Source organism: Diceros bicornis, chromosome 10 (genome assembly GCF_020826845.1).
Source record: "Diceros bicornis minor isolate mBicDic1 chromosome 10, mDicBic1.mat.cur, whole genome shotgun sequence".
Lineage (NCBI taxonomy): Eukaryota > Metazoa > Chordata > Mammalia > Perissodactyla > Rhinocerotidae > Diceros > Diceros bicornis.
In genome coordinates this window covers 69143279-69167130 of record NC_080749.1, presented here as the reverse complement: position 1 = coordinate 69167130, position 23852 = coordinate 69143279, and the positions used below count along the sequence as shown (strand labels likewise).

General features: G+C 36.6%; 1 protein-coding gene across 4 annotated transcripts in view; it reads left to right on the top strand.

The window, feature by feature from the left end:
* HIBCH (3-hydroxyisobutyryl-CoA hydrolase) overlaps positions 1-23852 on the top strand; it is a 97064-nt gene that overhangs the window by 45480 nt on the left and 27732 nt on the right. For all 4 annotated transcript variants that reach the window (XM_058549428.1, XM_058549425.1, XM_058549426.1 and 1 more), the window contains exon 7: positions 16957-17035. In XM_058549428.1, coding sequence (XP_058405411.1) covers positions 16957-17035 — 79 coding nt within the window. The remainder of the gene's footprint in view (positions 1-16956; positions 17036-23852) is intronic.

Here is a 23852-nt window from a genome sequence, read left to right as displayed (position 1 = left end):
TTGCCATTTCAGTTGCCCATGCTTGAGACTTCCCTTGTAAAGGCTACAATTCACCAGCCAAAGAATGTTCTTTTGTCATGCAGTAAAGGTAGGAACGGCTGTGTGGAGGAAATTGATCATGTATTTGCTCCTGCACACAATTTGTTGGTGATGTTCCCTTCAGTTTCAAAGACTAATTGAGTAGCTTAGCTATATTAAAAAAAGAATGATTTTAGAATGACCAACCTTGTCCAGTGATTGGGAACATTCTTATGATAAACATAAGAATCATAATCATTATTATGATTACTCATAATGTCTAATGATAGACATTCTTTTTTTCCCCAGCTTTATTGAGGTATAATTGACAAGTAAAATTGTAATATATTTAAAGTGTACAACGTGATGATTTGATATACAATACATTGTGAAAGGATTCCCTCCTCAGACCTTGTTCATCTCATCTTATAACTGAAAGTTTGCATCCTTTTACCGACCTCTCTCTATTTTCCCCACCTCGTAACCCCTCATAACCACCATTCTACTCTGTTTCTATGAGTTAGACTTTTTTTTTTTAGGTTTCGAATATAAGTGGTACTGTGCAGTATTTGTCTTTCTCTGTCTGGCTTATTTCACTTAGCCTAATGCCCTCGAGGTTCATTGATGTTTTTGCAAATGGCGGGATTTTTTTCTTTTTTTTTAAAGGCCAAATAATACTCCATTGTATATATACACCACATTTTCTTGATCTGTTCATCTATAGACAGACACTTCGGTTGTTTCCATACCTTGATGATTGTGAATAATGCTGCAGTGAACCTAGGAATACAGATAACTCTTACAGATAATGATTTCATTTCCTTTGGAGATATACCCAGAAGTGGGATTGCTGGATCAAATGGTAGTTCTATTTTTAATTTCTCGAGGAACCTTCATACTTTTTTCCGTAGTGTCTGTATCAGGTTGCATTCCCACCAACTATGTTCAAGGGTTCCCTTTTCTTCACATCTTCACCAGCATTTGTTAACTCCTGTCTTCTTGATAATAGACATCCTAACAAGTGTGAGGTAATATCTCATTGTGGTATTGAGTTGCATTTCCTTGATAATTACTGATGTTAAACACCTTTTCATGTATATCTGGCCATTTTGTATGTCTTCTTTGGAAAAATGTCTGTTCAGATCCTTTGTTCACTTTTTAATGGGATTTTTTTTTGTTATTGAGTGGTATGAGTTACTTGTATATTTTGGATATTAACCACTTATCAGATATATGGTTTGCACATATTTTCTCCCGTTCCATAGGTTGCCTTTTCATTTCGTTGATGTTTTCCTTTGCTGTACAGAAGCTTTTGGTTTGATGTAATCTACTTGTTTATTTTTGCTTTTGTTGCCTTCGCTCTTGCTGTCACATCCCAAAAATCATTGCCAAGATCAATACCAAGGAGTTTTATAGTTTCAGGTCTTACATTCAAGTTTTTAATCCATTTTGAGTTGATTTCTGTGTATGGTGTGAGATAGGGGTCCAGTTTCTTTTTTTTCCATGTGGATATCCAGTTTTCCTAACACCATTTATTGAAGAGATGATCCTTTCCTTATTGTATATTCTTGGCCGCTTTGTCAAAAATTAATTGATCGTAAATGTGCATCTTTATTTCTGGGCTCTCAGTTGTGTTCTATTGATCTATATGTCTGTTTTTATGCCAGTTGTGTTCTGATTATTATAGCTTTGTAATATAGTTTGAAATCAGGAAGTGTGATGCCTCCAGCTTTGTTCTTTTTCAAGATTGCTTGGGCTATTCAGGGTCTTTTGTGGTTCCATACAAATTTTAAGACTGATTGTCTATTTCTGTGAAAAATGCCATTGGAACTTTGAAGGGATTGCATTGAATTTGTAGATTGCTTTGGGTAGTATGGACATTTTAGCAATATTAATTCTTCCAATCCATTAGCATGGACTATCTTTCCATTTATTTGTGTCTTCTTGAATTTCTTTCATCAGTGTCTTACAGTTTTCAGTGTATAAATCTTTCACTTTCTTGGCTAAATTTATTCCTAGGTATTTTATTCTTTTGATGCAACTGTAAATAGGATTGTTTTCTTAATTTATCTTTCTGAAAGTTTGTTTTTAGTGGATAGAAATGCAATTGATTTTTGTGTATTGATGTTGTATCCTGCAATATTAGTTCTAACAGGTTTTTGATGGAGTGTTTAGGGTTTTCTATGTATAATATCATGTCATCTTCAGAGATAGTCGTACTTCTTTCTTTCCAATTTGGATACCTTTTATTTATTTTTCTTGCCTAATTGCTCTGGCTAGGACTTCCAGTACTTTATTAAATAAAAGTGGCAAGAGTGGGCATCCTTGTCTTCTTCCTGATCTTAGAGGAAAAACTTTCAGCTTTTCACTATTGGGTATAATATTAGCTGTGGGCTTGTCATATATGGCCTTTATTATGTTGAGGTATGTTCCATCTATACCTACTCATTTGTTGAGGGTTTTTATTATGATATAATATTGAATTTTGTCAAATGCTTTTTCTGGATCTATGGAGATGATCATATGATTTTTATCCTTCATTTTGTTAATGTGGTGTATATCATTGATTTGCATATCTTGAACTATCCTTGTATCAGAAATAAATCCTACTTGATTGTGGTGTGCTATACTTTTAATGTGTTGTTGAACTTGGTCTGCTAATATTTTGTTGAGGATTTTTGCATCTGTGTTTATCAGGAGTATTGGCTGTAGTTTTCTTGTAGTGTTCTTGTCTAATGATAGACATTCTTATTGCTAAACCTGCTTATGTAGATCAAGGTGACCTGATTTCAGATACATGAATATAAGTCATGTATGAATTGAACTCTGATCCTTATTTGTCCTGTAGGGGTTTAGAGTGGAAGCAGCCAGTCTCAAGTGTGATGAAACTAGGCTTGAAGTGGATATGCAAAGATAAAGGAAGACCAGTCAGAGACTAAAGAAAGGTATTGGGGTGCAGTTGCCCTGGGAAGTAAAAATAAAAGGACTTATTGACAGATAAACTTGTCTTAGAGAGAAAGCAATAAAATATACCAAGAAAGGAAGAATAATCAGACAAAGAAGGATGTGAAAAAGAGCCTCATTCAAGACTGAAATACTAGTGAACCAGCAGCGCCTGTGAAAGGAAGAATACAGAGGAAATTTTCCTTGGATTTCTAAGTGTGTAGAGTATGTGCTTATATGCATTCATTTTTATCTGTATTGACTGCTGAACTTTTTCCAAGTTGTGGATGGATATCTTCTTTTTCTTGATAGAGAGGGTTAGGTTCCCCTCTTCCCCCCATGGGATTGTCTCTACCTAGATTTCCTTGTGTCTTATTAGGGGAGCGTTAGGATTGCTTTTAGTTGCAGAATTTCTCATAGTAAATTTTTAGGGTCATTTAATTTCTAAGTTAGTCTGTCTTATTAGGTGAAGCCCTTTATTCTCCAGCCTTCTCTACTCTTTTTCCTCTGACTTTTAGCCCAGGGATATCTAAGTACAGAATTGGAATTGCTTCCATTTCCTTATCAGGAACTTGGCTTCACTGCCCGGCCCCCGACCCACTCATCCCCCTTAAGATACTGAGTTCTGCAAAATAGAACTGTGACTTTCTAGGAATATGGGTATTCTTGGCAACTTTCACAGACTTGCAGATTCTCAGATCTTCAGGGAGTTCTTCTCCTTTTTCTAGGCCATTTCCTGTGGTCGTATTGGCCAGAATTTTGGTTCATTTTGTTTTTAACTGTGAAAGCATCCTAGGTTCTCAGTCAATTGGCAGCACCTCTCCCCTGTGCCAATGTCACCCTGCCTCCATTCCATCCCCACCTTGTGGGGTTGGGTGATTTGTGGTCTAGAGGGCTCTGTTCCTCATTGAGGCAGATTATTTCACAGAGAAGAAAGTGGGAGGGGATCTCCTCTTGCCCATAAAATGAGCTCGCTCTCCTAAGGATATATGGACTCATGAGGTTTAAGACTAATTAGAGGTTCATTATGATTTTAGCCATTATTTGAGATTGTTCTCAGGTGTTTTACCCAACCAGCAAAACTTACTGGATGTCTGCTATGTGCTTGATACTGGTTAGGCTCTGGGGATAAATTAGTAAACAAAGCAGCAAGTAGGTTTCTTTCTTCATAGAGCTTACTTTCTAGAGAGGCAGGTACAGGGTGGTCTGAAAATAATAAAAGAGTACCAGCCTCAACTGTGTGTGAATATGTGTGTGGTTTAGTGTTGTGAGTCGTGTAGGGAAAGCATCTTGGACAAAGTTATATTTAAGCTGAGACTTAAAGAAAGAGGAATCAGCCAGAGAAGAACAAGTTGGGAGTAGTGGAGGAATGCAGTATGGTTGGTGCAAGTTTGTAAGGGGTTGATGCAGTGTAGAAGGATAGTGTGCAAATGAGAAGATAATAGCATATGTGAAAATGAGATGAGGAGAGAATGCATATTTGGGGAAGGTTCACTGTGCCTAGATTTTGGAGTATGAAGGAGATAGTGGTTAAATTCTGAGGCCAGAGAGGTAAGCAAGAAGCCAGATCAGTAGTTTATCCTGAGATAAATAGAACCCTTTAAGTGCTTTTAGCCGAGGACATGATTTGAACAGATTTGCATTTTAGAACGATAACTCTCTTGTGAAAAGAACAGATTGGAAGGGGTTAGGATTGGAGGTAAAGAGGTTATTTAGGAAACTATTGCAGGGAGCCAGGTGAGAGATTATGGTGATTTTGAGCTAGGGCTGAGATAATGAATGGGGCAGAAAATTAGATAGACTTAAGGGAGATATTTAGGAGGAGACTTGGTGGAATGTGTTGGTGGATTGAATATGAGGGATGAAGGGGAGAAAGGCAAGGATGACTTCCAGGTTTCTAGACTGGCAGTATAATGGATGGTGGACTGTTTACTAAGATTTGAGAAGAAGAGTGGCTAGGGGGTGGGTTGGAGAGGGTGAAGAGAGAGAGCTTAATTTGGGGCTTGTTAAGTGTGAAATGCCTGTGGGCTATCCATGTGGGAGTGTTTTGTCTGAATAAAAGTGCTTTATCTGTTATGCAGGTCTGAAACTCAGGGTGCTGTCTGGGCAAGAAGTATAGCTTTGGGACTCATGTAGGCACAGTATGCTCTACAGTGTGTGCTTCTATAACGTGAATTAGCTCATAAGTGGTTGATAAATGGAAAAATGATGTTAGGATAATGCAAAAGTTGTATTGGTTCATATGCAGTTTTTTTCTAGGCAAGGGGAGGTAGGATAGTGGTAATAGATATATAATCATCAACTAGACAAGAAAAAAGTGCATAGCTCATGGTGTACTGTGAATAGAAATTCTCTTGTATTTTAAGAAAGTTAAAAAAAAAACCCAAACAACCACTCAAACAAATGCTGTTCCTGAAGTGACCTCCACTATAAGGTGAACCCCCAACTCTTGGCACTTGGGTGTTTAATGGCAGCCCCCCTGGCTCATAGCTGCCCTTCTGCCTGCTTTGTCTCAGCACTTGCCAGCACCTGCTCTAATTAAAGTATTACCATTCTTTCCACTTTATTTTTGTGCATTTTAAATATCTGCTCTGACATTCTTTGTTCATACTGAGCTGCCTAACTTGCTGGTCTAAATCAGGTACCTGGACTATTTATAGTTTTAATTACCACTCAAATTACAAAGTTACATAGGTTTTGAGCAAAACTGCAAAACTCTGTTTTTCCTATAAGCTCTGTGCAGTTTTGTAGAATCTGAGGATTTTTCCAGAAACTCATTATGTTATAGCAGAGATGCCTTATATTGAAAATTTGTCAGTAGAAAAGATTATGCAAGGAGATGTTGTAACCGAGCAAGGGCTTGTTCTGCTTGCCACAACCCTGAAGCCAGTCAATTGCAAGATGAGTTAGTGGTTTAGAATGGGATTTTTTCAGTTAGTCAGCACAGTTGGAAGATAGTGGACTCATGTGCCAAAGATAATCTTAAACAAGCACAAAGTTTAAGCAGTTATATAGGGCTAGTGGGCTATGAAGGAAGGGCTCAGGGATGTTGGCCATCTGGCATTGGTGACTGGAGACGCCACACCAGGTCTTTCAGTTGTCTTCGATGGTGGATGCCAGCATAGATGTTCTTCTCTAAGGCGGTCGTCATAGTCCTAAGAAACTCACAAGAACACAGTTATCATCTGTCACTAAAGGGATGTACATGTGTCAGCCCGGATTATAAAATCTACAGAGCGTGCTTATTCATCACCTAGACTACGTGTAAGTTAAAACATATACAGTGTGAGTGAGTGAGTCAGAGGTCATTCTGAGTTACAATATGTCTTCCCTCATGTTAGCCTTGTCCTAGACTGGTATCAATGTGACAGAAATAGAGTGACAACCAAAAGAAGTCCAGAGTGGAATCCTAAATCCCTATGTTTATTGGCCAGGGGCAGAACAAGGAGCCTATAAAAGACACTGGAAAAAAAGGGTCCCAGAAGATAGGAGGCAAACCAGAAGAGTAGACGTGCCGTGGGCACCTTCGGGTTGGCTTCTGTGCCCTAGAAATCTTTGACAATTTCTTTGCTTTGTGGTCAAGAACGTATTCCAGGTTCATCTTGTACGTTTCATTTCCCAGACCTAAAATCAGCTGTTTCTTCAAGGCAGCCCTGGTTACTTTTAGTAGGAAATGGTAATTAGCAGTCACAGTCTGGGCACTAGTTAAGTTAGTAATTGTTTTTAGTCATTTTCAGCGAAGAGAACTAAGAATAGGTATTTTGTTTTTAAGAGAAAATAGATCCTGAGTTCAATACTTCATTTTCAAAGTTAGATTTTTACTTCTTTAATATTTCTGTCTTTTTTCTCTTATGTATGTTGAAAATCTTGTTTTTTAAATAACGTTAACATTGTTACAAGTTTGCTTTGTCCTAATGTGTATAATAGTTTTAGAATAATAATACCAATATTATTACTAAGAATAAAGTCACTTGCAATAATCATTTTCTTTGCCCTATATTAAATTTTTTTAGTGCCTTAGCTTTTTCATATTTTTCCAGAGTATTCAACCGCATTCTCATAGAAACAACTCTTTATTTTTATACTCATGTCTGTTTACAATTAATAATATTTGAAGTACATACTTAACCATAATAAGTACAACTGGCATAAACAGTTTGGAAATAAATATGACTGACATTTGGTAAACTCTGGACTCAACAGATCAGAGAGGTATGCAGGTGTATGAAAAAATAAGTGGAACTTTCAGAATGCTAGTTAATATGGACATTAGTTAATATGTTTTGCAGAGTTAATGGAAATCCTTGGTAAATCAGAGGTCAATTAGGAGTACTCCTGTTATAATAACCATTCTTGAGTATATGCTGTAAGACAGTGGTTTCTTAGAACTTCTTTTTTTAAACTTCTATTAAATATATGGATATTTAAATATAATATGCAATATGTTATATGTTATAGTCTGGTGACACCTGTATATATATAATTCATGAATAAATATGCATATATTGGGAGAATGTGCTCATTTAGGTAAAAACCTTGAGTATGAATCTAGGAGGTATGTATTTTTAAGTTATTTCAAATTTATGTCTTTTTTTTTTTTTTTTGGTGAGGAAGATTGGGCCTGAGCTAACATCTGTGCCAGTCTTCCTCTATTTTATATGTGGGACACATGCCACAGCATGACTTGGTGAGTGGCGCATAGGTCTGGGCTCGGGATCCAAACCTACCAACCCCAGGCTGCAGAAGTGGAGTGTGCGAACTTAACCACTATGCTACTAGGCTGGCCCCACAAATTTATGTTTTAATGTGTGATGTAACAGAATTTATATCTCTACTCCCTGGCTTTTTTTAAATTGAGATATAATTGACATATAACATTGTATTAGTTTTAGGTGTACAACATAATGATTTGATATATGTATATATTGCAAAATGATTACCACAATAAGTTAACATCCATCACCACACATAGTTAGCAGTTTTTTTTCTTGTAATGATAACTTTTAAGATTTACTCTCGTAGCAATTTTCAAGTATCTCCCTGGCTTTTTTTATTTACGGTAAAACTATACCTCCAAGAATGGTGGACTGTTAATACAAAAATAAATATTTCTACTTCGGTTATTTGTTTCTGTTGAATATAATTTTCTTCCAAAAGTAACGTGAATTATGTGCATCCAAAGCAGGGTAAAAAAATGTGTTTGCTGCTGATCTCTGTATATTAGTCTATTAAAATACATTAATATTATATAATCAGTATATTAATAGCTATTAATATGCAGTATTAGCCTATTAATATTAATGTGAGAAGCATAATAAAAAGTCTGTTTTTACTGTGGACCCTGCTGATCAGACTGCTAATCTAATGCATGTGGTGCCAGAGATACATTTATAAAACTTATTTTATAGTTATAATATTAACTTTTATACCATAGTGAGATAATGTATGATGAAAAATCTATTTGAATTTCTAACAAAAATATATACCTATTTCAAAGCACCCTTTGTAATCCTGAATGATGGTGAGAGAAGACTCACACATTCGCTGATACTGTGGTGCAGTATTCATTCTGGGCAGGAGCTTGCTCATTCTCTCTAATTAGAATTTAAATACATGACTCTTTGTGTAAGCATTAGTCACATCACCCTATTGTGTGCCTTTCTGAGTTTGTTGTTTTCTTAACTGTGGTTGTTGGCTTTGTTTACTTTGGAACATTTACTTTTTATTTATTTTTAATTTTTGAAAACTTTTAATGGTGAAACAGTATCAAACTTACAGAAAAAATGCAAGAATAGTACAAAGAACTCCAATATATCCTTCATCTGTATTCCCTGTTATCATCTTCCACATTTGTTCTATCATTCTTTCTTCCTCTCTCCCGCATCTATCACATCTATCTATGAATAATTTTTTTCTGAACCATTTGAGAGAAAGTTGAAGACATGATAACCCTTTATTGCTAAACTCTTCAGTGTGTATTGCCTAAGAATGAGGACATCAAAATCAGGAAATTTGACACTGATGCAGTACTATTATGTGGGACATTTCTTTTTCAAGCACCAGATTAAATTGTTTCACATGTCTCCTTGTTTGTGTGTTGGGGGCTTAATCTTGCCATTAATATAAATCATAGAGGGTGGCTGACTGTATCTTAAACCACCTTAGAATTATCAATTTAAAAAAATTAATGTTTTTTATCTAGAATATCTGGAAATATAAAAGTGAATGCTTATTTCTAGCTACTGATTCACATATTTGCATTTTGAAGGGTTTAATCATGCTTTTTAAGTAATTATAATTAGATATTCTTTAAAAGCCTTAAATAAAGCTGTGCCAGCTTTTTTCTCCTATTGAACAGTCTGAAAATTCATCTAGCTATGTTGCTTAATTAAAAAGAAAGTCTTAGATTGCCTAAGTTTTGCCTTAGGCGATGCTGAAATTTAAATACGTTGTCATTCTTGTGACAGAGTATGAGTTTAACTACATTCATATATTCTATTTTTGTTCAGTTATTTATGCTTACCCATATTAGCATTCTTAATAGTAGATTATAGATATGGATCAAATTCATTTTACTTTATCTGCACAATATCAGCACAGTACTGCAATGATGATTGTTTAATAATAATCCAAGTAAAAACAAAGGATGTCAGAGTCCTTGAGACACCATAAAATATAAGGCACAGAGGGTTAAATGTAAAAGAATAGAAAAAGATGCCAACACTAACTAAAAGAAAGCTGGTATAGCTATTTTAATATCAAATGAAGGTACATTTTGTGGCAAAAACTTTTACTTGATATAGAAGGACCTTTCATAGTTATAAAATGGTTAGATATAACAAATCTAAATTTATATGTCCTCTGAATCTGTTTTTATTGTGTATTGTTTCTCTTTGGTTTTAGTCATGTGGTCTTTTCTTATATGTTGGATAATTTGTAATCGAATGCTAGTTATTTCTAATCGAGTTATTTCTACTTGAGTATTATTTGAGCCCTAAGATGACATTATCTTCCTCCAAGGAAGATGTACTTCTGTTTCTAGTAGGTGTCTAGACTAAGGGCGCTAGTAATCTCAGATCATCTCTATCCAGTCAAGAGTAGGAGGATTTGAAGCAAAGCTTCACCCTTCACTTCAGTGAGGGCTGGGCTGAATCCAGGCCACTCTAACTCCAAGGTTGTAGCATTTAGGGGCCCAATTTGGCAAGCCCTAAATTCCGATTTTTGTTTAATTGGTTGAAAACTCTGTTCGGCTTTTCGCCCTCTTAAAATCACTGAGGTCAGATTCTGAAAATAATTTTATTGACTATAGTCAACTGTAGAAAGATATTTTATAAATACTTGTCTAAAACTCTCAGTTTATAAGTGAATATGAAGCTGAACTGAATTACTCAATGAGTTCCATAGCATACAGTATGACACTAGTACTAAAACAGAAACCATGGGAACAAACTTCTTCCTATGTGAAATAACTCTACTGGTGTGATATTTTCAAACGTTTAAGTGTTTTTTCTCTCAAAAAAGTGGAAGCCCTAAAAAGGGAGATAGACAAAACCACAATCCTAGGAGAAGATTTGAACATACTTCTTTCAGTAACAGGTGGAACAGAGACATACTCAGTATATGTACATATATACATATATATATGCACATGATTTAAACATTGTCCAGTAAACTTTATCCAGTTAACATGTGTTCAGTAACTGCAGATTTCATTCTCATTTTATGTGTGCATAGAACATTTTCCAAAATTTTCCATAGAATTAGTCTCGACATATTTCAAAGGATTAATCTTACAGACTGTTCTCTGTCCCCAGTGGAATTAAGTTAGCCATCAATAGTAGAAAACTAGAAAATCCTGAATGTTTGGAATATATGCTTATGCTACACCTTGAGGATAGGGAAGGATTACTTAAATAGTACACTAATGTACCATAAACAAAAATAACAAATTAGACTGCGTTAAAATTGAGAACTTCTATCCATTCCAAGATATCATTATGAGAGAGAAAAGAGAAAAGACAGACTGAAGAAAGGTATTTGGAATACATATATCTGACAAAGGAATCATATCTAAAATGTATAAAGAATTTCTACCAATCCATAAGAAAATCCAATGGAAAAATGAGCAGTGGAGTAGAATAGACATTTCCAGAGAGGCTATCCAGATAGCCAATAAATATGACAAAGCACTCAACTGCATTAATCTTCAAGGAAATGCAAATTGAAACCACAATGAAATATTAACATATACTCATTAGAATGGCTAAAATGTGAAAGACAATTTCAAGTATTGGTGAGGATGTGGGATAACAAAACTCATATATTGCTGGTGGAGTAGAAATTGATACTACTGCTTTGGAAAACTGTTGAATATTATCTTTTAAAGTTGATTGAATTGATACTCTTTGACCCAATAGTTTTATTCCCTGGTATATACCCAATCAAAATGTATGCACTTATGTACCAAAAGATATGTATAAGAATGGTCATTGACTCATTATTTGCAAAGCCCAAAGCTAGAAAAATCTAATTAGCCATTTACAGTAGAATGGATTAATAAGTTGTTCTTTATTCATCCAAAGGAATGCTATGCAATGAAAAAAATTACTGTTACACAACAACAACACACAAAAACTTGAATGAATCTCACAAACATAGTGTTGACTGAAAGAAGTCAGATAAAAAATAAGTACTCTATGATTCTGTTTACATCTAGATCAAAACCAGAAAAAATTAATCTTATTTTGTTAGAAGTCAGGATAGTAGTTACCTGAAGGATGGAGGGAGTAGTGACTGAAAGGGTGTGTAAAGGTATTTCTGATAATTTTTATCTTATCTGGTGTGTTCATTTTGGGATAATTCACTGGATCTGTATACTTACTATTTGTTACTGTTTGTATACTTTTGAATGTACATTATATGTCAATTAAGAAAGATTAAAAAAAAAGAAAAAAAGCCAGTGTGGCTGGAGTGAAAGTGAGGAAGGCAGGGAATGTTAGACCATAAGATGAAGGAGATCAGATCAGGTAGGGCCTTATCAGCCATGATGAGGAGTTTTGGTAATATTTAATATGATGAGAAGTGAGTGGAGAACTTTGGGCAGGAAAATAACATGAACTGATTTACATTTAATAAGCTTACTTAGCTGCTGTGTAGAGGATGGATTGTGGCAAGAACAGAAGCAAGAGAGACTGGCCCAGGCAAGAGAAGATAGTGGCTTCACCTAGAAACGGTGGAGATGATGAAAAGTGGCCTAGTCCAGGATGTATTTTGAAGTTAGAGCTGTCAAAACAGTTCATAGATTTAGATTTTGAGGTCAGAAAGAAAGAGGAGGATGCTGAGATTTTTGGCCTGAGCAGCTGGGTGAATCATGGTGCTATTTACTGAAATGGAAAAGACTGAGAGAGCAGCATGCTTAGGGAGAAATCAAGAGATTTACTTCTAATGTGTGAAGGTTGAGATACATATTAGACATTCCAGTGGAGATGTTAAATAGACAGCTAGGGATAAAGTCTAGAGAAATCAGAGATGGGAAATGATTTAAATCAGTAGTGTTATAGATAGCGCTTAAAATCCTGAGGCTCTTGGAAGAGATCACCTAGAGAATGAATGTGGAAAGAACAGAGTACAGATGAAGTGGAGTAGAGGGATAACATCTCATCGTTGGGGCAGGCCAACATTTTGATGTCGGGGAAGAGAAAGAGCTGCTAAAGAGATAGAGGAAAACTAGGAGAATATGGTGTCTCAAAGCCAAGTGAAGTTTCCTGAAGTAAGGAGTGAGCAACTCTGTCAAATGCTCCTGAGATATCCAGTTAGGTGAAAAATGAGGTTGACTACTGGGTTTGGTAGGATGCATAGAGAGTATTTGAGGAGAGTTAGGAATTGGAATAAAGTCTCGCATTTGGGGAATAAATCTATATAACCTTAGTTAATACAATAAAACTTGAAGACGTTGAAGCCTTTTCAGTCTTGTGAAGGAGTACCAGCTAAGATTAATGGTTAAGTAGAATATAACGGGAAGTTTTGGAAGTTTTGGTGGGGGGCCCTTCTTACAAGCAACCTATAAGGGTTTCTTTTATGTAAGGAACAAAAAGTAGATATGAATCTGCCACGAGGGTGCTACACCCCTTTCAACATGGATCACCATTTATCTTCTTATTATCTCTAAGTCAGTGGCTTGATAAAAGGCTTTTTAAATTGGCTCTGAATGGTACTTGTGTCAGTGGTCTTCTTTTTTTTTTTTTAAATACTTTTTTTTTTAAGTTTTTATTTATTTTATTTTTTTTTCCCCCAAAGCCCCAGTAGATAGTTGTATGTCATAGTTGCACATCCTTCTAGTTGCTGTATGTGGGACGAGGCCTCATCGTGGCCGGAGAAGCGGTGTGTCGGTGCGCGCCCGGGATCCGAACCTGGGCCGCCAGCAGCGGAGCGCGCGCACTTAACCACTAAGCCACGGGGCTGGCCCAGTGGTCTTGTATTCTGAAAGCTTTTCATTAATAACTTCTTACTAAAATGTTGAAGCCTTTGATTTCATTCATTTTATCAGCCATCACTGAAACAAAATATAATACAAAATAAAAGTGTAACGCAAATAAAAATAAATAAAAAATAACTGAATCAGTGAATATAGGATCTGTAGTTTCTGCATGAAAGAATATGGGGCTTATAAATTTCTTTTTCCATTGAGTTCAGGAGGTAGAGAGGGCCCTCTGTAGAGAAGTTGGGCTGTTTGGTGGTTTTTTTTGCAAAGAAATGAGGGTTCCAGAAAGTAAAATGGGAATAGCTAGTCAGGGAGAGCAGTATTAGGAAAAAAAAAAAGCGCAGAGCAGTATTGGGATGAATATGTACTAGAGGCCAAAGGACTAAAGTGGCTCATATTGTGTGATGCTGAAGTATGACAGGATACAGATCTGGTTCTAATTGAAAATGTGGTGAAGAGACTTACCTTTTAATTGAAAAGAACAGAGACTTACTCCTACAGATCCAGAAAAGAAAATGGAGCAGTTATTAAACAAGTGCGGGCATCAAATGGGAATCCAAAGACAAAACCATAGCATCGCTTGTTTTCCTGAAAATTGGCCTGAAAGTGTGCGCTTAAGGCAAATTTAATTAGTGTGTTTGTTGTTCTGCCTCTCAATCTCTGCTTTTTTTTTTGTACGTTTGCTCTGTTCTCTGTGTTGTACAGGTTGCCTGTAGCCTTCTCAGTTTTTTGGTTGTTACCTCATATAATTTCAGCTTTCTCTTGGCTGTTAGGTCTTCTGCTCAAATTTCACATTTAAGCTTCTTTGGCTGTCTCACAGCTGGCCGCTGTGTTTTATTTTAAATACCTAAGAGTGAGAATCTTGTCTAATGTACTTTTGTTTCCCCTTTGCTCCCTGGGCCTTAGATTTCTGGTTAGCCTCAACTGTCTGCCTTTGGGTCTGGTGCCCATCCCTGGTTCAGCCACTGCTGGGGGAAGGGCGAAGTCTCTGGGCGGAACAGATTCTCATAAAGGGCAGTGATGGGGCAGGCAGTGGCTTTCTCTATTCTGTCTTCCTCACTTTAAAATTATATGATTAATTGAAATTGTAAAGGCTTGGAATTTTGGAGGAACGGCACAAAGGTCCTGTGGCTAGTAGAATGAGCATGGGAAGAGTGGTGGGAGGTGAAGTCAGAGAGGTAGACTGGGCCATGTTAGGTAGAGCCTTGCAGGCCATGGAATAGAGTTTGAAGTGTGTGTGTATCGCAGATAAATATCTACATTTGTTCAAATACGTATTACAGATACATACGGAAAAAAATCTGAAAAGTTACATACTAAATTCATAATAGCTGTGTGTCTCTCGGGGGAGAGAGGTGAGACTAGGATTGGGTGGTTGTGGTCAGACTTTACCTTTTATATGTAAATATTTAATAAAGGGGAATATAGCCAAGTGCTGATTGTGGAATTCATACCTAATTAAAAGAGGTAGGGGGCAATAACCAGAGGAGTATGGTTGAGGCAGCCAGCCCTTGTGGTCTAGTGGTTAAGATTCAGCGCTCTCACCACCGCAGCCTGGGTTCGTTTCCTGGTCAGGGAACCACACCACTTGTCTGTGGGTTGTCATACTGTAGCAGCTGCGTGTTGCTGTGATGCTGAAAGCTGTGCCACCAGTATGTCAAATACCAGCGGGGTCATCCATGGTGGACAGGTTTCAGCAGTACTTCCAGACTAAGACAGACTAGGAGGAATGATCTGGCCACTCACTTCTGAAAAAACTGGCCACAAAAACCCTGTGAAGAGCAGCGGAGCATATGGGTGGTATAGCACCAGAAGGTGAAAGGATGGTGCAAAAAGACCGGGCAGGGTTCTGGTTCAGGTACACAGGGTTGCAAGGAGTTGGAATCAGCTTGATGGTACTAACAACAACAAATGTCAGGGTCAGTCAGTGAGGCCTGGATATCTTACCTGCTGTGCAGCCCCAAATGGAGGCAGCTCTTCTGAGCCCTAGGACTCAAAAGAACATAGTGTGAAAACTGAGAATCCAGTCCAACTCTCTCTTAGCAAGACATTCTTGAAGACTAATAACTTTGAGCTCCAACGTGAGAAACTAAAAGTGGAGAATAGAATGTGAGGCAAGGGTTCTTAAAATAATATAAGAAATTATTAATAAATTACTGTTTTATTTTTATTAAAATTTGTAAGATTTCATATAATCTTGAAGTATATATGATCTAATTTGGGTTAATATTATCAGTTGGCTGTGTCCTAGTAGAATACCTATAGCAAGATGATATTGCCGGTACAGAGTGTCAGACATTGTGGATTTAGCTTATAAACGTTGACACCAAAGGATGTAGGTAGTGACTGAAGAATTTTATTCATTTCCATGTTTATTTCCACGGTCTTTTAAAATTTAAGCTTAGCATACAGTACATAAAATTTATAAGAAATTGCATGTGTTTTTGAGTATTTTCTTAGAAGCTTTCAAAGTTTCAGGAACTTTTAAATGGCTGAACTGAGTGTGAAAACACTTAAAGATTTGAGGAAATTGTAATGAAAAATTAGAAGAATCAAATAGAAATGAGGCTCTTTCCATCTAGCTAACACTTATAGAACTCTTATTAAGTGCCTAACGTTGTTCCAAATACTTATATTTTAACTCTTTTAACTCTGTGATGTCAAAGAGAGAACACTGGTTAAAAAGGATTAAGAATGAGAAGAACTGAAACAGTCTAATAGAAGTTCTGAGTAATGTGAAAAGAATATATCATAGGAAATATATGTTATAATGTGAGCACTGACCTAAACTTGGATACTTTGTCGTCACATGGATACCTCTTATTTCATTTTATTCAAATATGTCTGTTTGTTCAAATATGTTTATTCAAAGATTACTGTTAAGTTTGCCCTTTTCAATGACATTCAACAAGTCAGAGAGGCTTTCAGCCAAATTTTTTATTTTTAGAAAATAAAAATTATTATATGTAATACTTGTTATTTCTAAAACTTGTGTTTAGTAACCAGTTTTTTTAAGAGTTATCTAGTTGGCCCCATTAAATGTATCTGAGAAAAATGATGTTGCTAATTTTATTTGATGAAATATATGAATAAATAAAATGCATTAAAATTCTATTTAAAGCTACCAAAATTTGCTAGAATAGCTTGGTTGTGCTTTCTTGATGATTGATGCCCCTAAGAACAACACTCAGTGGTTCTGGGAAGAGTCAGTATTTTGTTATGCTGCAGCTAGTTTGGAATGAGAAGGAATTGGGGAAGAGGACATGAAGCATAACACAGAACACTGAATGAAAACGTCTTAGCTAAAACACATCTATTCCCGATCTCGGAGATACCCATATGTTTTTTGCCCAGTAAATTCTGAAATTGTGTGGTTTAGCATTTCCCTCCAATCTGTCTCCTGAAATAAATTCCTGTGGAATATAAAAATAATTTACTTGGTTTATAATGTTTGCGAGCGTATAATTTTATTTTTTTACAGTAATTTTAAACACGTTTTTGCCTTATTTCTCTAGGGAGTTGGTGTCTCAGTTCATGGGCAATTCCGAGTGGCCACTGAAAAGTCTCTTTTTGCAATGCCAGAAACAGCAATAGGTAAAAAACCCAAAATTTTTCATAATTACTTTGAAGAATCATCTTTTGATACATTTCAGATTACACTGTTGTTGGAATTGATAGAATCTTGTGTGTTACAGCAGTGAAAGAAGTTTTAAAAAGAAATTAGAATAGGATGATATCTAGAAGTTTATATTAGCTCAATAATTGTGTCTTAAAACTCAAAAGCAAGAATATTTAACTGGAGACACACTATAGTTAATTTTAGATAAAAGATTATTAGGGGGAAATATTCTTGTGTTCAGATCTATGATCATTTTGAATTAATTTTTGTGGTGTGAGGTATGGATCAAAGGTATAGATCAAAGTTTATTAATTTTGCATATGGAGATACAATTGTTTCCACACCATTTTTTGCAAAAGCTATTGTTTCTCCACTGATTGCCTTTGCGTCTTTGTCTATGTGTGTTGATCTTGCTGCCAACACTACACTGTGTTGATTACTGTTGCTTTATAGTAAGTCTTGAAATGAAGTAGTGATAATCTTCCAATTTTGATCTTTTTTTCCCCCAAGTTGTCTTGGCTATACAGATCTTTTGTATTTCTATATAAATTTTAGAGAGAGTTTGTCAATTTCAATAAAAATGCCTGCTAGGATCTTGATTTGGATTGACTAGAATCTATCAATTTAGGGAGAATTGACATCTTAACAACATTGAGTCTTCAGACCTGTGAGCAAGTTGTGTCGCTCCATTTATTTAGGTCTTTAATTTCTTTAAGACAACTTTTATAGTTTTCAGGGTATAGGTCTTGCACATCCTTTGTCAGATTTATCCTTAAGTATTTCATATTATTCGATGCTATTGTAAATGATATTTAAAAAAAATTCAGTTCTGATTTTTAGTTACCAGTTGTTTTGTGCCGGTTTTAGCCTATTGATAGTAATGCTATTGGCTAGAGATGCCTGGGGACGCTCACCTGGGTCCCTGTGAGCTTCCCACAGACATCTTCCCTTTCTAAACCAACGTTACAACTGGACTTACCTTTTTAGTTCTTATGTTATGATTGCAAGAGGCCCTTCAGCAATGGCCATTAGGAAACTTTGAAGAAAAAAAAGAGTTTATTGCTTACAAGCCCTGGAGCATATAAGCCACACAGTGGGGTCATGGGTAGAGAGAGTGCAGTTGAGCATGGGCCTGGGGTTCTACTTTTATTGGGGTTTGGGAGTCTAGAGTTTCACAGGCTCACTCTTTATTGGTGAATTTAAAACATAAGAGCAGGAATTTAAAGCACGGAGAAGAGGAAAAAAAAGTAGCCCAAATGGTCAGTTACTAAAATCAACCAAGATCTCTATGACAAAGGAGCCTCAGCTGGGGGAGACCGGCTGGCCCTTTATCTAGTCCTGTGGCTGGCAATGTGCTTGAGATAGCCCTCTTTGAAGTGGATGCCTCTTTGAATTGGATGCCTCCATAATCAAAGCTTAAGTCATGCACGCACTTGCATTACAAAAAGAAAAGCCAACTGTCAGTCAGGCCTTACACTACATCAGTATATAGAAATACAACCGATTTCTGTATTGACTTTATATCCTGCAAACTCGCTAAATTTACTAGTTCTTGTAGATTTTTTTTTTTGTAGATTGCGTTGGATTTTCTAAATAGGTAATTATGTCATTTGCAAATAAAGTCAGTTTTACTTTTTCCTTTCCAATCTGGATCCTTTTTTTTCTTTTTCTTGCCTTTTTGCACTGGGCGGAACTTCCAATACAATGTTGAATAGAAATGTTGAGAGTAGACATTCTTGCCTTGTTCTTAATTTTAGAGGAAAACGTTCAGTCCTTCACCGATTAAGTACAATGTTGTGTGTAGTGTTTTTATAGGTGTCCTTTATCATAATGAGGAAGGTTTTTTCTCTTCCTAGATTGCTGAGGGTTTTTATTAGGAATGGATTTTGAATTTTGTCAAATTTTTTTCTGCATCTGTTGAGATGATCATTGCTTTTTCTTTTTTAGTTTGTTAATGGTGAATTACTTTGATTGGTTTTTCAACATAAACTAACCCAGCATTGCTAGGATAAATCTCACTCTGGTATGATGTGTTATACTTTTTATATATTATTGGGTTTGGTATACTAAAATTTTATTTGGCACTTTTGTATCTGTGTTCATGAGGGATGTTGGTTTGTGGTTTTCTTGTAACATCCTTACTTCATTTTGGAAGGCAGCTGTGCTCACCACTATACCAGCAATGCCACTCCTTACTTCATTTTGGTATCAGGGTAACGCTGGCTTCATTTTCTGGAAGAGTTTGTGTAGAATTGGTATTATTTTTTTTTTTCTATGTTTGGTAGAATTCACCAGTGAAGCCATTTGGGCTTGGAGTTTTCTTTGTGGGAAGGTTTTTAACTACAAATTCAAAGTCTTTAATAGATGTAGGGCTGTTCAAGTTATCTGTTTCTTCTTCACAACAAGTAATCTGTTTTTTCTTGTACAACCTTGGTAGCGTGGGTCTTTTAAGGAATTTTTCAATTTATTAGCATAAAGTTCATAATTTTCCCTTATTTTAGTATCTCTAGAATCTGTAGTGATATCAGGCTCTCTCATTCTTGATATTAATAATTTGTGTCTTCTCTCTTTTTTCCGGATCAGTCTAATTAGAAGCTTATTGATTTTATTGATCTCAAAAAACAGTTTTTTGGTTTCATTTATTTTCTGTTTTATTGATTTCTGCCCTGATCTTTATTACTTCCTTTCTTCTACTTAGGTTTTATCTCCTCTTTCTCTAGTCTCCTAAGGTGAAAGCTGAGGTCAGTGATTTAACACTTGGGTATAGGATTCTATTCTATTCTGATTTTTAAAATTTCAGTACTTTAAAGATGTTGCTATACTGTCTTCTCGTTTACATTGTTTCTCATGAGAAATCGCTCATCTTTCCTTTTCTTTGTTCCTCTGTAAGTGTCTTTTTATTTTCTCTGACTGCTCTTAAGATTTTCTACTGATCACTTGTTTTGGGCTATATGATTGTGATGTGCCTTGGTGTAGTTTTCTTCATGTTTCTTATGCTTGTGTTTATTGAGCTTAGGTTTAATTTGACATTATTTTTTCAAATATTTTCCTGTCCCCCTACTCCCTTTTCAGGAACTCTGTTTAAACTTGTATTAGGCTCACTCATGCATTGTTCATTTTTTAGAATTTTCTTTTTTTCATTTTAGATAGTTTCTATTCCTGTGTCTTCAAGGTCACTAATCTTTTCTTTTGTAAAGTCTAATCTGCCCTTAATCCCATTCAGATATTTTTCAGTTTATACATTCATCTTAGTTTTCATCTACAGAAGTATCATTTGGATCTTTTTTTTAAAATCATTGTTGGGGAAGAGAGAGAATCCATTCCCTCCACCCTTTCCCTTAAAGTTCTTATGGCTGGCCAAATAATTAAAAGACAGGTTAGCGGGAGAAAATCAAATAAAATTTAATAACATGTATACATGGGAGAAACCAGGGAAACTGAGTTTCTTCACAAAATGGCCAAAGCCACCACCTTAAACATCATCTTCAGCTAAAGACAAAGGAGGTTGTTGGGAGTGGGGGGAGTCGGTTATGGGAGATTACCAGAAAAGCACAGTAAACAAGAGTAAGGTTATTATGCAGACTTAATGCCTCACCTTCTGCATTGATAAGTTTCTAGAGATGAGGTCATCCCCCCTCTTCCCAGTACAGAGAGGCAGGGAGATACCTTTACAAATGGAGATTTCCCTTATAAATGTAAATGTTTGTCTGGCAACTCTTTTCAGGGCCACCTAGAGAATGTGGCCTGGGAGAGACAGAATTTTTGATAAGAGAGGCTTGGTGCATTTCCTATTGTAACATCTATTTTACATTATATTACAGCCATCATATGGTCATGGCTCCTTCCTGAAACAGGCCTTCTATGTTCAATTGTTTAGGCAGTTTGGGGGAGGTCAAATAGCCAAGGTAAAGAGACATATTTCAGGGTGGCCAATTTTGATCTTCCACATCATCTGTGTTTCTGCTTTCCTTTTTGAACATATAAGATATGTTTCTTATGACTGTGTTAATGTCCTTGTTTGCTAATTCTTATGTTTGTGTTAGTTCTGGGTCAATTTTGATTGATTGTTTTATCACCTCATTATGGGTAATATTTTCCTGCTTTTTTAGATGCCTGGTAATTGTTGATTGACTTCTAGAAGTTGTAAACTTTACCTTGTTGGATGCTTTATATTTTTGTATTCTTATAAATATTCTTGAGCTTGCTTCTGGGATGAAGTCAAGTTACTTGGAAACAGTTTGATCCTTTCAAGTCTTTTAAATTTTTTTTTTAAATGCAGGATTGGAGCAGTGCTCAGGCTAGGGCTAATTATTTTTTACTACTGAACTGAGGCCCTTCTTTGTATTCTACTCCATGAATCATGAGTTTTCCTAGTCTGACTTGTGGGAACAGGCACTACTTGCAGCCCTGTGTGGGGTCCCAGTACTGTTCTCTGTAATTCTTTCCTGTGGTTCTTTCCCTAGCCCCAGGTAGTTTCTTCGTATACATGTATTGATCAATACCAAGCTGAATACTTATAAGAGACCCTCTGCAGATCTCCAGTTTTCTCTCTGTGCAGCTCTGTCCTCTGTGATACTCTGTTCTGAGAATTCTAGCTGCCCTGGTCTCCCTGGACTCTTAGCTTCATTCCCTCAAATCAAGGACTATGCAGGGCCCAGAAATTCTCTCAAGGCATTAAGCTGGAGCTCTTGTAGGGTTTACCTCACTTGTTTTCAGGTATTCAGAGATCATTTTCCTCTATTGCCTGATGGTCCAGTATATTGAAAACCATTATTTTGTATATTGAATCTGTTTTTATATTTGTTTCAGGTAGGAGGGTAAATCTGGTCCTGTTACTCCATCTTGTTCAAAGCATAAGTCTCCTGGTTGGCTACTTTAGATTAGATAGTTAAAGAGGCTCTCCAAGGAGGTGTCCTTTAAGCTGAGATTTGAATGACAAGGAGGAGTAGTTTTATTAATATCTTAAAGCAGAATACTGTGGCATTAAGAAAAGTTAGTCCAAAGACCCTAAAGTAACAATGAACTTCACTTATTCAAGGAACCAAGTAGAGATAAGTGTCTGAATCAAGGGCAGGAGTGATACACTATGCTCTTGAAGAGGTGCATGGGGGTTCTTGAAGAGGTACACAGGGGCCTTTGGTGAACAGCTTGGATTTAAACCTAAATATGATGGGAAACTGTAGGGGAGTTTAAAGCAGGTAGTGGCATGATCTGGCTTATATTTTAATATCATCATTCTACCTGCTTTAAGAAAAATGGATAGTGGGGGGGATACAAGAGTTGTAGCAGGGAGACTTGTTAGAAGGTCATTACATTAATGTGGAGCTATGCCGTCTAATACGTAGCCATTAGCCACAGCTGGCTATTTAAATATTAAATAAATTTAAAATAAATTCAGTTTCTCAGTCGCACCAGCCACATTTCAAGTGTTTAATAGCCACATATGGCTAGTGGTTTCCTTATTGGACAGCATAGATTATAGAACATTTTCATCATCACAGAAAATTCTATTGGATAGCACAAGTCTAGAGAAGAGAGGATTTTGCCTTGGAGTAGTGTGGAGGTGTAGAGTTGCAATAGAGTACATAGTTTTGAAAAATGTTTTGGAGTTCACAGGCTTGCAGATGTGATTAATCAGGAATGATTCTAAGATGTTTAGCTTGTGTTACTAGATGGATGAGGCCAATTAGGGAAGGAGCAGTGTAGTTGGAGGAATGGGAATCAAGAGTTGTGTTTTTGCCGTGTTATATCTGACTTGCTTATTATCCATGTGGTTATGTTTAGAATGCAGATCTAAGAGTTGGGTATTCAAGGGAAAAGGCATAACTAGTTATTTAGATTTGGGAGTGTATTAGTCTGTTAGGGCTGCCATAACAAAATACCACAGACTGGGTGGCTTAACCAACATTTATTTCTCACAGTTCTGGAGGCTGAAAGCTGACGACCAAGGTATTGGCAGGTTTGGTTTCACCTGAGGCCTCCCTCCTTGTCTTGTAGACAGCTGCCTTCTCGCTCTGTCCTCGCGTGGCCTTTCTTGTGTGTGTGTGCGGCTGGTGTCTCTTCCTCTTCCTATAAGGACACCAGTCATATTGAATTAGGCCCCCGCTCTTATAACCTCATTTAACCTTAATTACCTCTTCAGAGGGCTTATCTCCAAGTTGTCACATTGTGGGTTAGCACTTCAGCTTAAGAATTTTGGGGGACACAGTTCAGTCCAAAACAGAGACTAATCAGTATATAGAAGTTATCTAAAGCCATAAGAGCTAAGGAAATGTGTGTGTGGGGGGAGGAGGAAATAGCCTAAGATCAGGTCCAGGCACAGCAGCATGTAGAGGTCAAGCAAAGGAAGTGGAGCCAGCAAGGGGGACTGGAAGGAAGCAGCCATTGAGGCAGGGGGCAGAAAGAGCGAATGTGGTGCCCTGGGAAAGATGAGTGTTTCAGGATAGAGGGTGTTGTCACTTCAGCAGAGTGCTGCTGAGGTTCTGGGGCAGGTAGGCATGTAGAATGTTGGGGATGGTTGGGCACTTTGAAGACTTTGATAAAGGTATTGGTTTTAATGTAAAAAAAAAATGGGGAGTCTTGGAAGAGTTTTAAGCAGTAGAATGCAAGACTCTGATCGAGGTTTGTATTAATAAAAAGATCACTCTGGCTGTTGTATGGAGAACTGTTTGGAGGAGGAATCAACAGGATGTAGTCACTGATGGGGGTTAAGGGGATGGTACGAGAGAAGGTGTCGAGGCTGGATGGTTGTACCATTTATTGGGGTGGGTGACATTAGAGGGGGATGATGGC